The 12,970-nt window shown below is 32.8% G+C and overlaps 1 protein-coding gene across 1 annotated transcript; it reads right to left on the reverse strand.

Annotated features, from left to right (window-relative positions):
* Nucleotides 1-5,551: 5,551 nt before the first annotated feature.
* LOC112292887 (uncharacterized) lies at nt 5,552-8,479 on the reverse strand. Its single transcript, XM_024541847.3, has 5 exons — nt 8,199-8,479; nt 7,532-7,612; nt 7,159-7,276; nt 6,963-7,050; nt 5,552-6,840 (listed from the first exon to the last, which is right to left on the reverse strand). The coding sequence occupies exons 1-5, from the start codon at nt 8,335-8,337 to the stop codon at nt 6,049-6,051; spliced, it is 1,218 nt and encodes a 405-aa protein (XP_024397615.1). The 5' UTR covers nt 8,338-8,479; the 3' UTR covers nt 5,552-6,048.
* Nucleotides 8,480-12,970: the final 4,491 nt, after the last annotated feature.

Below are 12,970 nucleotides of genomic sequence, written 5' to 3' on the forward strand. Positions count from 1 at the left end.
AAAGCTCTAAAATTTAGGTTACAATATTGTATTATGTGAAAATTAGTTTACAAATGTAGCAAGCATCTGGTTGTAGAAGGATATGATCTTATCTTGAAGTTGGATTTACAACCCAAAAAAATGATATATAAGGTGGTTTGTTAACCATGTTGATAATTTTAAAACAATCTAAATATTCTTATCATATTATATTTAACTTTGAATAAACCTTAAGCAATCATAAAAGATAATATTAATTAAATCTTAAAAAATAAAAGAAAAGAAACCTTAAAAAAGTTCTAAAGAAATTACAAAGAAAATCTAAAGAAATTATAAAAAAAATCTAAATAAACCTTGATTGATTTTTAATCAAATCTTAATTGAATCCTAATCAATCTTAATCAAGTCTCAAGTAAATTGTAATAAATCTTAATCAAATCTTAAGTTAATATGACAAAATAATTCTAATATTAATAACTATTACATTAATTATTGATCTTGATTCAAACTTTCTATACAACTTAGTTTACTGGTTGAAAACAAGCATATAAAGTTTGATCCTAGCATTCAATTTTCAAGATCCTAGCTCACTTGAACTTCACTTAGGTTTGGTTTGAACCTCGAATTAAATTGAAATTCACAACTTATATTCAATACAAATACATTAAAAAATTCACCAAATTTTACCAATAGATTTGTTATAAAATCTATATAATTTATCAATATATATATATATATATATATATATATATATATTCAATGCAAAATTGAGTCTTTTAAAACAACTTTATCTTTACAAAGCTCTCACAAAGTCAAAATGCATTCTTTTGGAATAATTTTTATAGAAATCTTATCAAGTTTTTTCTTAAAATCTATACTTTAATTGATAGAAAAGAACTCCATTTTCCATAAGCAAACAATTTTGTACCTCAAGGTCTAGTTTTGACCTTGATTCATAATTGGCCCTCTATGAATATCAATCTAAGATTTATTCAAGTAGTTTCTACTAATTACTATACTATTCTTCCACCCAAAGATGTCTATAATATCATTTTCCCTCATCTATCATTTTTTGCTTTATGTATGGTTCTAAAAAGTGAATAGAAACCCTTTTTACAAAACAATATCATTAGCATTTATTAATTTTACTACCTCCTTAACTATTATCTATGATTCTAAGTTAATTTTATACTATATTTTAAAATAAGATCTTTTGTAATATAATACTTTCCTCTCTCTTTCATCCAATAGATGCCTCACAACACAACAAAAAGATATTCATGCCATAACACAACAATGTATAAGCTTGAATGTATTTTAAGATATACTTTGAATCTTAGTTGATTTTGCTTAGATATTGGTATCTACTTATGTACTGCCAATTGAAAAAAGCAATAGATTGATTTGAGATGAGTTGGTATATAACTAGCAAGTCCTTGCTATTAAAGCATATGATAACAAAGAGAAGTTTAATAAGAACTAGCGTATTGATTTCAAAGAAATTTGAACGTTGTAAATTTCACAGAAAAGTGTTTTTTTTTTTGTCTCAAAAAGTGGTGGACCATAAAAGACATTTGTATGAAAGATAATTAAATGTTGGCTATACAGTCAAGAAAAGATTGTTCTCATTGTTGCATCATTTCAAATTGCCATATTGTTGCTTTTTGATAGATGAAGTATTGATTGTCAATTTTTAATTTCTATTTTATTAAATAATGAGACCACCTACTCTATTATGAAGCAAATGGCTATTGCATAACTTCTTTTGTATGCAGATCTTACCATATAGGATCAAGCACCAATAATGCATTGTTAAGTTCTTAATATTTTTGATAGAATTTTGAGAGATCTAATGTAAAATTTTGATGCAAAAAATAAATAAATAAATAAATAAATCAAAATAAATCAAAAGCCATTTGGACAAAAGATTGTGATATTTAGTGATCACTTTAGACGAATTTTTTTGGTATTTTTACAGGAGAGATATAAAAATATTGTGAAAACATCATTGCTTCAATAATATCTTATGTAATATATTTATATGTTATTACTTCAAATAAACATATAATCAAATAATATCAACTCCAAATAAGAGTGCATCTTTGTAAAGTGGTATTCTTATGCCAAAAAATAAAGATATAGATGATATTAATGACAATATTTTCTAATATGTAACACATGTCTACTTTGCTTTGTTGAAGCATGCTTCATCTATTCATCTAATAGCTATGTTTTAGATTGTTTTGTAGCTAAGAAAAAATATTATAATTATTACAAGTATATATTATTCCAATTGTTGACAATTTAAGTTTTATTGTTAAATATCCACAATTGCAGCCTTAATGATTAAGAGTATAACTAAATTAATTGACAATTAAGATATTATCTTAATTTCAAAAAGCAAACCAATCAATGAAATGCTCAATAATATAAAAAAACCAAGAGATTGTGCCTTAGTGCAAGGGCAATAAACTCTAGGTGCAGCCAAGGTAATAAGTGTTCATCATCTAAAAGTTACTTAAATTAGTGTGTTTTTTCTTTTTTTTCTTTTTGAACACAGGTTTGTTGATTGCTGCATTACAACTTTTGTAATAAATGCTCATTCCAGAAACAATGTTTTCTAAAATAAATATAATAAAATAAATAAATAAATATAAATAAAAATGGTTATTATTTTTGAATTTTTTTTCTTTTTTCTTTTTTCTTATGTATACATTGTTCATTAGGTGGCCATAACTACATTAGGTGGCTATAACTACATGATACACAAACATGCACATTGTACATGGAATAAATTTATTATGTATATATATATATATATATATATATGATGGTTTTTTAAAAAATATATCATTAAAATTTTAGCTTAAAATGTAATAGATGTTTAATTTAAACTTTTTTTTTAAAAACTAAATAAAATATTCTTATCAAAATTAATTATTGTTATAAAATAATACATATATTACATACATGCATGTATATATATCTACAAACGTTTTTATGCAAAAAAACTCTATTTTTATAACAATTATATTCAATATATAACAACTTTTACCTATAATTTTAATGTTGAATATAAATTATACTTTTATGCAACTTATACAAACTACATATATATATATATATATATATATATATTAATAAACCAAACATGTATTTATTTTTCTATCTTTTAATTAATATAGCTTGTACAAAATATTGTTTATGGTATAAGGTTTACATTGATTTTTTATTGAACACAAAATAATTGTTAAGTTTTTATTTTAAAAGAATAATTTTAGCATATATGGAAACATATATTAAAATAGAGTGTAGTAATAATTGTAATTATATATATATATATATATATATATATATATAAAAACTTAGAATAAAATAATATATATTATAAACTTTTCTTATAATTTTTTTTAATTTACTTAAATAAACATGCATTAAATTTTAAACAAAATATTAATTAATACAAGGCTATTTGAAATGTAAAATCAATCTTTTTTAACTCTATATTTAAAATGTCTAAAAAATAAAAATGTATAAATCTATTACATTTACATAAAATTTTTTTGAATGAAATTAAATATATTACATTTTTATCTTATATAATATCATATTTCAAATGTGTTACTAGAAGCAAAAAAAAAGATATATAGTTTTTAATACTAATTGCAGTCACAAAGTATTTTTAAAGATAAAAAATTATTATATCTAAAGATTGGAATATTCAATTGTAATAAAAATAATATAACTTATATATAGAATGGTATATTTGTTTCTAATTAGAATATATTTTTTATCTATATATATAATTATTAGGGTTGATGTCCAAATTTTTTTTAATATTTGAAATTAAAATTAGTTTTTTAATTCCTATTTCTCCTTTTAATATGATACATAGATATTATTATTTTTCATTGATGAAAATTCTATAGAAATAAAAAATTCAAAAATGAAAACATCTCAAGTTAAGATTGTATATTTTTATTCAAATAATAATCAACTTATTTTTTTATTTTATTTTTTTAAAAGGTAAAAAATTACTAGATTTAAAAGACATTAAATCATAAAAATGAAATGTTTTTGATATTTAATCCTTCACAAAAGTTTTTTTTTTTTTTCCTATATTATTTTTTTATGCAAGTAGTTGGTACTAAATTGCTTCTTTAGATACAAACTAAATAAAAAAATTTATAAGTGTCAGACTATATTGTCATAAAATATATTTATTAATAAAACATAGTGAGGCCATGGTATCTAAAAAGACTTTAACAAAGATTTTTCAATTTAAAGTTTTGATATGTAATGAAATTTGAAGATAAAGTCTAAGATCTTGTAGTTGCCCAAAAAATTAATTAATAAGTATATACTCAAAACCACCTAATTGCAAGGTTTTTGTTGCAATTAAGGGTTTTTATTTGCTGAATTCTTTGTGGGTGGAATCGTGCTCTAAATCTTGAATTTTGTCGTTTTGCTCTAAGAAAGTTTTATTCTGTAGTTCTTTTTAAATTCAAGCATTAAACCTCACATTGGTATTTGTCTTATCACTCTTAAATCAATTTCTTAAACTAAATTGTATTATTTTGCATGTTTGTGAATAACAAAAAATAATCTTTAAAATTTTAAGTTGTTGTCATACCTTGAAATGTTCTTTTTGAACACCAGTCTTTGTTTTTAACACCTTTCATTTTTATTTTTATTTTTATTTTTTGGTTGGAAACAATTTCTTGACTAAAAAAAACTTGCAACAAATTCACTTTTGATATTGCAAGCAATAAGTGTTTTACATAAACCTTCAAATTACATAAAAATCAATTAATAATTATTCTTTTGCAACAATTTATATTAATATAAATTTAAATTCAGTAATACATGATAGTTGAGTGTAATCTTTTTCTTTTTTTACAATTTGAACTTTTTTTTTTATGACTTCTTTTCAACTACTATCTCTGAATGTGTTTACAAAAACTTCTATAATTGCAACCATATAATTAAATAATTTTTAAACTTATTTTGTCAATGATAAAATTTAATAAAACACATTATTAAATGAAATGTGACCACAATATTTATTTAATTGATGACATCAAACTATTAGAAAGGATGTTTTATGCATAGAAAGAATTTTAAGTATTACACAAATCTTCAACTTTTTGGTTTCACACAATTAAAATATCTAAACATTTTAAATTTAGATCCTTTGTATTTGTAATAGAAATATCTATAGAATCTATCTATGCAATTTGATTACTTATTTTAAGTTATTTTAAATTAATAAAAAAAAAACTTCTAAAGTGTGAATTATATCTTTAAGTTTTGAATTTTTTAAATATATAGTAATATCATTAAGATACAAGATTTTGATTTAAACATTATTTAGCAGTTCTCAAAATTTTGAATTTGTAACCATTCTAGTATTAAAATTTACATATAAATTTTGATTGGTTTGTTAAATATTTATCTAAACAACTAATGTCAACGATGATGAAAAATCTAAAGAGTTTTCTTTCACGATAACTTCCGCAGAGGCAACTAAAGTTGTAATATTACATGGATTAAATAGACCTCAAAGCAACACTTTGATCCATGAACATCATTTACTCAAAAATTAATTGAATGTCACATGATTCACATGCGGCTTTGCTTACATCACCAGCGAATTGAAGTCTAACCGGGAGAAATATTGTTAAATTGTGCGTTTAGGCAATACACAACACGCAGCGACCCATTTCATGGCGTCTTCAGATCTGTTCACTAACCAGCTCCCAGATGCGGACACACTTCTGCAGCAGATCTGACCCTGTTGTGTCCCATTGCTCGCAGGTTATGTCCTTGTCGAGGATGTTCATAGAAAGGAATCCTCAAAAATAAAAACCCTCAGCTTCAGGATCCTTTAGAGCCCATTTCAACCATCAATCCCTTGGCGGTGTTGCTGTCCAAAAACTATGCGGTCACTTCGGCCATGGTCTCATGAGCCCGGTGCAGCTTCCACATATGAGCAAGAAAAGCTAGAAATACCGCTGACGGAAAGAGGCCTTCAAAGAGTTACTTTGCAGATTCACATTCACTTACCATCTAAAACGAATAGAACAGCTCCAGTTTTTCCTTGAGAAGCTCTTCGGATTCCGATCCTGGTCCTTTCACATCTTTCCAGATTAACGGGGCTCGGACAGCAAGCAATCTGCTCATGGACACAATCTCGTCCGTGAGGGGGTGTTTCGCTTGAGGCCGGTACGCCTCCACTCTGTCCGACTCGTTTCCCTTCATCAAGAGGTGCCTTGCGGGGACAATGCTTCCCCACCAATACTCACTCATTACCCTAAATATCAGTCCCCAGTAGTTTTCGTCCCTGTAGATCCGATAGATGGAGCTCCCGTTCATGCACCAAACGTAGAAATCCATCCACTCCCTGTCAAAGATTTCGAGTAACCCTTGAGCTTGCGGCATGTAATAATGAGGAACCGATGTCCATGGAGCCCCCGTTTGTGGACTACCTTTGTTATGTGGACACTTGACTTCCAGGATCCCACCGGAGCTGTATGGTGCCGAGATCCTGCCGTCTATAAGGCCATCAGGAGATGCGCCAAGCCATCCGTGTAAATCGTCACCTTCCTTGTAGATCTTGAAAGCTATGTGTTCCACAAGGTTTCCAGTCAATTCCTTGTACCGCTCGATGGCTCCGCTTTCCTGGTTAGTACCCCATATGGTGGCTTCGTTCCCTGCGAATGGCTTGCGAAGGCCCAGCTTTTCTTCCCACAGCTCAGCCCTTCCGGCTTTCCAAAATCCCAATGCGTTGCCAAATGAGCTTGCTGTCAGGCGTGCTTTGCGCAGACCGTGCCATTCCAGGGTCCTTTGCTGCAGCTCTCCCTGCATAGAAGACATGATACATGTCCTCAACAAATCTCCAATTCCACGCAACACTCCGCACCGACTAGACATGGACATTCACAATGGCCACAAACCAACACGAAAACAACAGCTGCACTCACTGGAACAGTTGCAAGCGCAGGGTCTCCAACACTCGGAAGCACCAAGTCATTCTCCGTAGTCCCTGTTGCCGTTAAGTCCGTCGCATTCCTGCTCGGTCATCCAGCTGCCACATGTAAGGTGTCTGTATTAAATTCTACTCAACACCAGCCACCGAGAAATGAGGAGCACGAATGTGAGAAGCTCTTCTGTACCCACCCCAAGCCATTTTGAAGGTTGGAAACATCCCCTGAACTCTGTTTGGGAACAAGAGTGCTGTTGCGCCTAGCACGATTGGCTGTTCTTTCCTTTTCCGAAGACCTTCTTGACGACAAACCTATATGAACATCAACTTGTCTATCAACACCATCACACACTTCTTCAACTTCATTGCATCATACATCGAATGAGGATGGAACTGCTGCCTTCCAATGACTAAGTGCGCTGAGACACCTTATCACTCCCATTCAGTATCAGAGCACTACAAATAGTCTGCGTGCTATCGTTCACTTCCAACGTCAAGCGCTGTCGCTACAAACATCGGGCAAATTAAAACCCAAGTGCATTTAAAAATAATCCAAAGTTCAAGTACCTCGACAGAATACAGAGTTATGCACGCTATAGGATCCGCCGCGAGATCCAGTCACCGATGTATCTTTGTGCAGAATATTTCCTGCACATGCTCAACAGATTCCGGAAAGGTAAGCTCACATCGCCAATTTCGGCGATTTTACGCCATACTCACTATTTACAAGCTATTTGTTACGGCTGTTTCAATTCCTTAAAACTAGACTCCGCGGGATAAAAATAAAACATATTAGGTCAACGACTTTTAAGTCTCCACAACCAATTAATTTAATCAAAATTACTCAAGCAATGGTGCATTAATCAAGCCCCTTCACACAACTATCACGCAACCACGAAGTTCAAAGATACCCAATCGAAAACCAACAGATTTAATGTGCAGAGCCCACATCCTGTCCAAATTTGCCCACCAATGACAGCGGCAGCATTGACCCGACACCAGCCCGAGACGCCTCATGTCAATCACTCGCAAAACTTCCACCTTAGTTCACGCATTATCGTTCAGAGCCCTTCGCACACATTCCACATCCTTGTCTCCCTACCGGAGGAGAAACACGAACCTACCGATGCAGCGACTCGAAAAATCTGCTCGGCATCCACAGGAACACCCGAAGGAACGCATGGTCGGTGCAAACTCAAGTCAAGAATCGAAGAAAAAAAACAAAGAAACTTACTGGCAAGAGCACCCGGTGACCTGCAAAGCCCATTGAGCTGCATTTGATGAGAGAGCAAGGGACCAACTCTGGCAACGAATTCAGTCTCCAAGCACGCAATACGACTCGCGCCCCAAACTCCAGAACACCGCCTTAGCATACACAGCCACCGCCAACACCAACGCGAATAAAATCTCAGATAAACCCACGAGCACGGGAAACGCAACGAAACCAGGCAGCGTCGGCAAGGGACCTCCCCAACGAAGCTGGTTGCGAATCCACTCTCGCGCTACGTGATCCCCGCGCGCTTTGGCAAATATCCTCCTCACGCTGCCTCGAAATGCCTCGCGTTGGCATCCGGCGCGGCGCTGCGCGGCACCCACAAGGATCCCGTTCTCGCGTTCCCATGCGAGGGTTCCCCAACCTCAACGGATTCGGGAACGAAGTCTTCAAGGAAATTTTATGCCTCCATAGCCACAAGCTTTAAGCTCGTTTTAATCCTAATTACAAGCTTTTCACTACTCTATGCCCATGGTAGAATTTGATGCATATGTACTCCACCCTCCCCTCCCCTTTTCAATGTTTCGCTTTTTCCAAGGGATTGTATACTTTTCGTGCTGAAATTGGTGCCTACTTTATCCTTATTTTGGTGTTTCTTGGTGATAGTGAAATTTGTTCATATGCTCTCTAATTTGATTCCAAGGTAAAAGAACAACTTTCAAGGTGAGAAATATTTGATGTTGTTTAAATAAATTAGAACAATAAATTAGACTTAAATTAAAAAACACTTTTTTATTACAAAACCAAGTGAAAACAAAATCTAGTTTGATCGAAGAAAAACAATAAATAAATAAAACTAAACAAACTCTGGTTTTTGTTACATTTTAAACTATTAGATTAAATTTATGTTAAACTATTTTTTGATTAAGATCTATGATTAAGAACTAGAATTTTTTTTCAATATATTTTTAACCAAGTTTTTAATGAGAGACGCCGGATCCCGGCGACTCATCAAGTTTGGGGTCTGCGTTGCAGGAAGTGAGCAAGGCCTGGCGGAAGAGGACTCAGGCGCAGCGGCTGTCGGCGCAGCGATGGATTGAGCAAGAGACCCACGTCCCGCGGAGGGCGCGATGGAGGGAGGAGCTGGCGGAAGCGCTGGAGGCGACATGGACGCATGTGGCGATTGTGGTATTGCTGTTGGTGGATTTGGCGGCGACTGCGATCGATATCCTGAAGACGATGCACAACAAGAGCCACGACTTGGACGTGTGCGTGGATTTGGTGGAGAGCTGTCAAGGCTGCATCGGGCACTTCGAGCACAGCGCGGAGTGGAAGTGGACGTACTGGACTAGCATCGTGATTCTGGTCATCCTCATGTTGAACGTGTTGGGATTGATCGTGGCGTTCGGAAGATCGTTCTTCCTGCATCCGCTGTACGTGCTGGATTTGGTGGTGGTTTCTACGGCCCTAGGGCTGGAGGTTCTGCTGGACGCGGACACAGCGGGGCTGATTATCATCCTCACTCTGTGGCGGATCGTGCGAGTGGCCCACGGGATCTTCGAGGTGACGGACGAGGCGTGGGAGAAGAGCATCCGCGAGCTGGAAACGCAGGTGAAGGGTGTGCAGGATGCTTACGAGAGGGCACAGGAGGCTCTGCAGGAGAAGAACCGGGAGCTCGGTGAGAAAGATGGGCGAATCGCGGAGTTGGAAGCACGGCTCGAGAGCGGATCGACACCGTTCTAGGTCAAGCACGTGTGAGCAGCCGGGAATGAAGCGCTGCAAGGCGTACAGATCTCGGCAACCTGCGTGGACATGACGACTCAGGATACAATCGAGAAAGGCTGGACTACCTGCTTGGATTGGTGGGGGTGCTGGTCTTGTAAGAGAATCTAGGGTTTTGGAGCGGTTGCATGAGTACACAGTGGGCGTCCTCGGGCAGTTGCTGCACCAGCATCAGTAGACAGCGGCAAGGAAAATGGGTCGATGTCTGGGGATGCAATGCAAGCAGCAGCCAGCTGAAATGGTCGGTTCCCTACAGAAACTAGTGTGTTACTAGTAAGAAATAAGAACTTCTCATTGATATATAAGATTTGACTTGTAATAGTGTTGTTGTTTCCCGATATTCTTGGTGTAGTATTCTGTGAAAACAATAGGTCAATAGGCCCACGCTTCGTTGTTCTGTTATATTTTTTTTAGAGTGCTAGATCAGAGTGTTAATCAAGGTCAGGGTCCTAGATTTTGATTAATTCAGTTGTTTACAACTGATTTAGTTGTTTTGTTTTCAAGTAAGTGGTATAAGTGGTATCGAACAAGTAATATCAGAGGGACTGGCTTCTTTGAGAGCGATTGATCAAGTGATTAGAATAATTCAGTGGCTAATCCAGTATTCAGTGTTCAGTATATTTTTTCAAGTTTTTCAGTCGCAGTTTTTAGAAAGTTTGCAGTGCTTATTTGTTCTCTTGAACTTTTTCTTGATTTTCTTGAACTTCTTGATTTTACAGGCATTACATTTTTCAACTTCCTACTCATTTTTTGTTTCTTATAATTTGATCATGTTTCAATTTGATCACAATGTTCATCTATAAAGATCTAATTAGAATTTAGTGTTTCAGCGTTTCAATGGTTCCTAATTTCACTTATGGAAGTGGTAGATCAAGAATCTATTCCAAGCAATAGGTTACATCACTCATATTGATGGCACAAGGCGAAAGGAAATAGAAAATAGAAATTGTATAATGGACAAAAGCCTCTAATTCAATGCAAAATTGCACAACAAGTTTAGAATAGATTAATAGAAGAGCATGAATTTAAAAACAGCACCAATGTTTATGAACTTAAAGCGATAGTTCTTTAATGCTAGAATTTAACATGGTCAATCCATTTCTAGTTTCATAGCTAAATTAGAACTTATTATGAGCAAGTTGGAGGATATAGATAATACTACATTTATGGATTCCTGCATGATATCTAAACTTATTTCAAACCTCCTTGCTAGTTCTAACAAATTCTATTTAGTATATGAGAGCATAGCAAAAGATGATCAAAACTTATCCAATTTGAAATTGTGTTTGAGAATAGAAGAATATAGAATTTTATTACAAACTAAAAATGACTTAATTACAAAATCAAAGGTATTTTATTCTGAACGTCAATGATCTTTCAATATAAGTAGTTATCAAAGGTAATCTACTAGTAGGAGTTATAATCTTCATGGATTAATTTTAGGTATGTATCTTTATCAACTTGTCCAAAATTTCCACCGAATATTTTAAGACTAGAACCATTGTAGTATCTAAGACTTATGTCATGGTATTCATATTCTTCTTCTCAATGGCTACATACTTCATCAAAGCAACTCTATTATTGAATGTATTTTTTAAAGAGCAATTATATTACTTACATACACATTTACTCCAATAGTTACTTATATGATTAGATAGAAGTAGGTAAATATAGATTAATTTCATAATATATCTTTGACTTTACTTGTATTTATAATTGATTGGTAGGTTAAAAACTTGGTCAATAAGTTAACCATGTACCACACATCTTAATAGCTTGTGGAACAATTTAACTATATGGTGCATATATAGATAACTTGCCTTGCAAGTTAAAACATGTGTCTAGAAAAGTCAACATATGTTAGAGGTCTTATAGAAGATTGCCACATAGTTCCTAATTAGAAGGAATATATGGAGTTGAGAGTGAAGCCTTCTTCATTCTTATCAACACCTTTCTAATCCTTACTCTTATTTCAAAACTTTTTAGTCATCTTGTCTTTGGCAATAGTCATTCTAGTTCAATATATTACCATCTTTGAGTGATTTTTTAGTCTTTTCGAGTAACACAAGAGTGTATTGAAATTTTTTTTCTTTGAGATTCATGTCTTTAATAATTTGACAAGAATGCTAACTTATTGTCTTTATCTTATTTTAAAAGTGAGTAAATTATTTTTTCTATTATTATATTTTAAAGGTTGCAAATTATGTACTTTTAAACAAACAATTTAGTTTTTTAACATTGATTTTTTCCTTAAAAACAATCAATTATTCTTCTTTGTGGAAACTTTCATTTGATATTAAAGGTTATAGATTACCCTCTTTTAATTCAATTTTTTGGATTTATTTAAATTATTTATTAATATATATATATATATATATATATATATATATATGCTATTCTCAGTGGAAGTGAGAATAGATTTGCAATTATTGTAGATCTTCACGAACTTATCAATACTTTAAGAGTAGAAATCTCATATATTTCTAATGTGAATCATGGAGGTACTATTCCTACACATATGAAAAAAGTCCAAAGTCTACACCAAGAAATTGTGTACTTGAAAGAGGTAAGTAGATCAATCTTACAACCAAATTCAAGAAGTATTCTTTCTATAAGCACAAGGAAGGCAAGGATTAGTTTGCCTAAGAAGTTTCATGGAATAAGATCAAAATTTCAAAGATTTTTGCAACAAATAAAGCTCTATTCAAGGTTGCATCTTTTCTAATATCCCAATGCATTTAATCAAGTAGGATTCATAGGTGCATTTCTATTGGAAAGTGTTCTCTCTTAGTTTGTATCTTTGATAGAAAAAAATTTACAACTACTCTATAATTTGAATTCATTCTTAGAAGTATTTATGGCTATATTTCAAGAAAGTAATTGAAAAAAGATACCAAAGACTAAGCTTGTATTGCTACAATAAGCATCACATTTAGCTTCAATATATGCTACTGAATTCTAAAATCTTACTTGTGATGGATTGGAATGACAAAGCTCTTATCAATTAGTTT

This window comes from Physcomitrium patens, chromosome 2, assembly GCF_059467195.1.
Source record: "Physcomitrium patens ecotype Gransden chromosome 2, ASM5946719v1, whole genome shotgun sequence".
Taxonomy (NCBI): Eukaryota; Viridiplantae; Streptophyta; class Bryopsida; order Funariales; family Funariaceae; genus Physcomitrium; species Physcomitrium patens.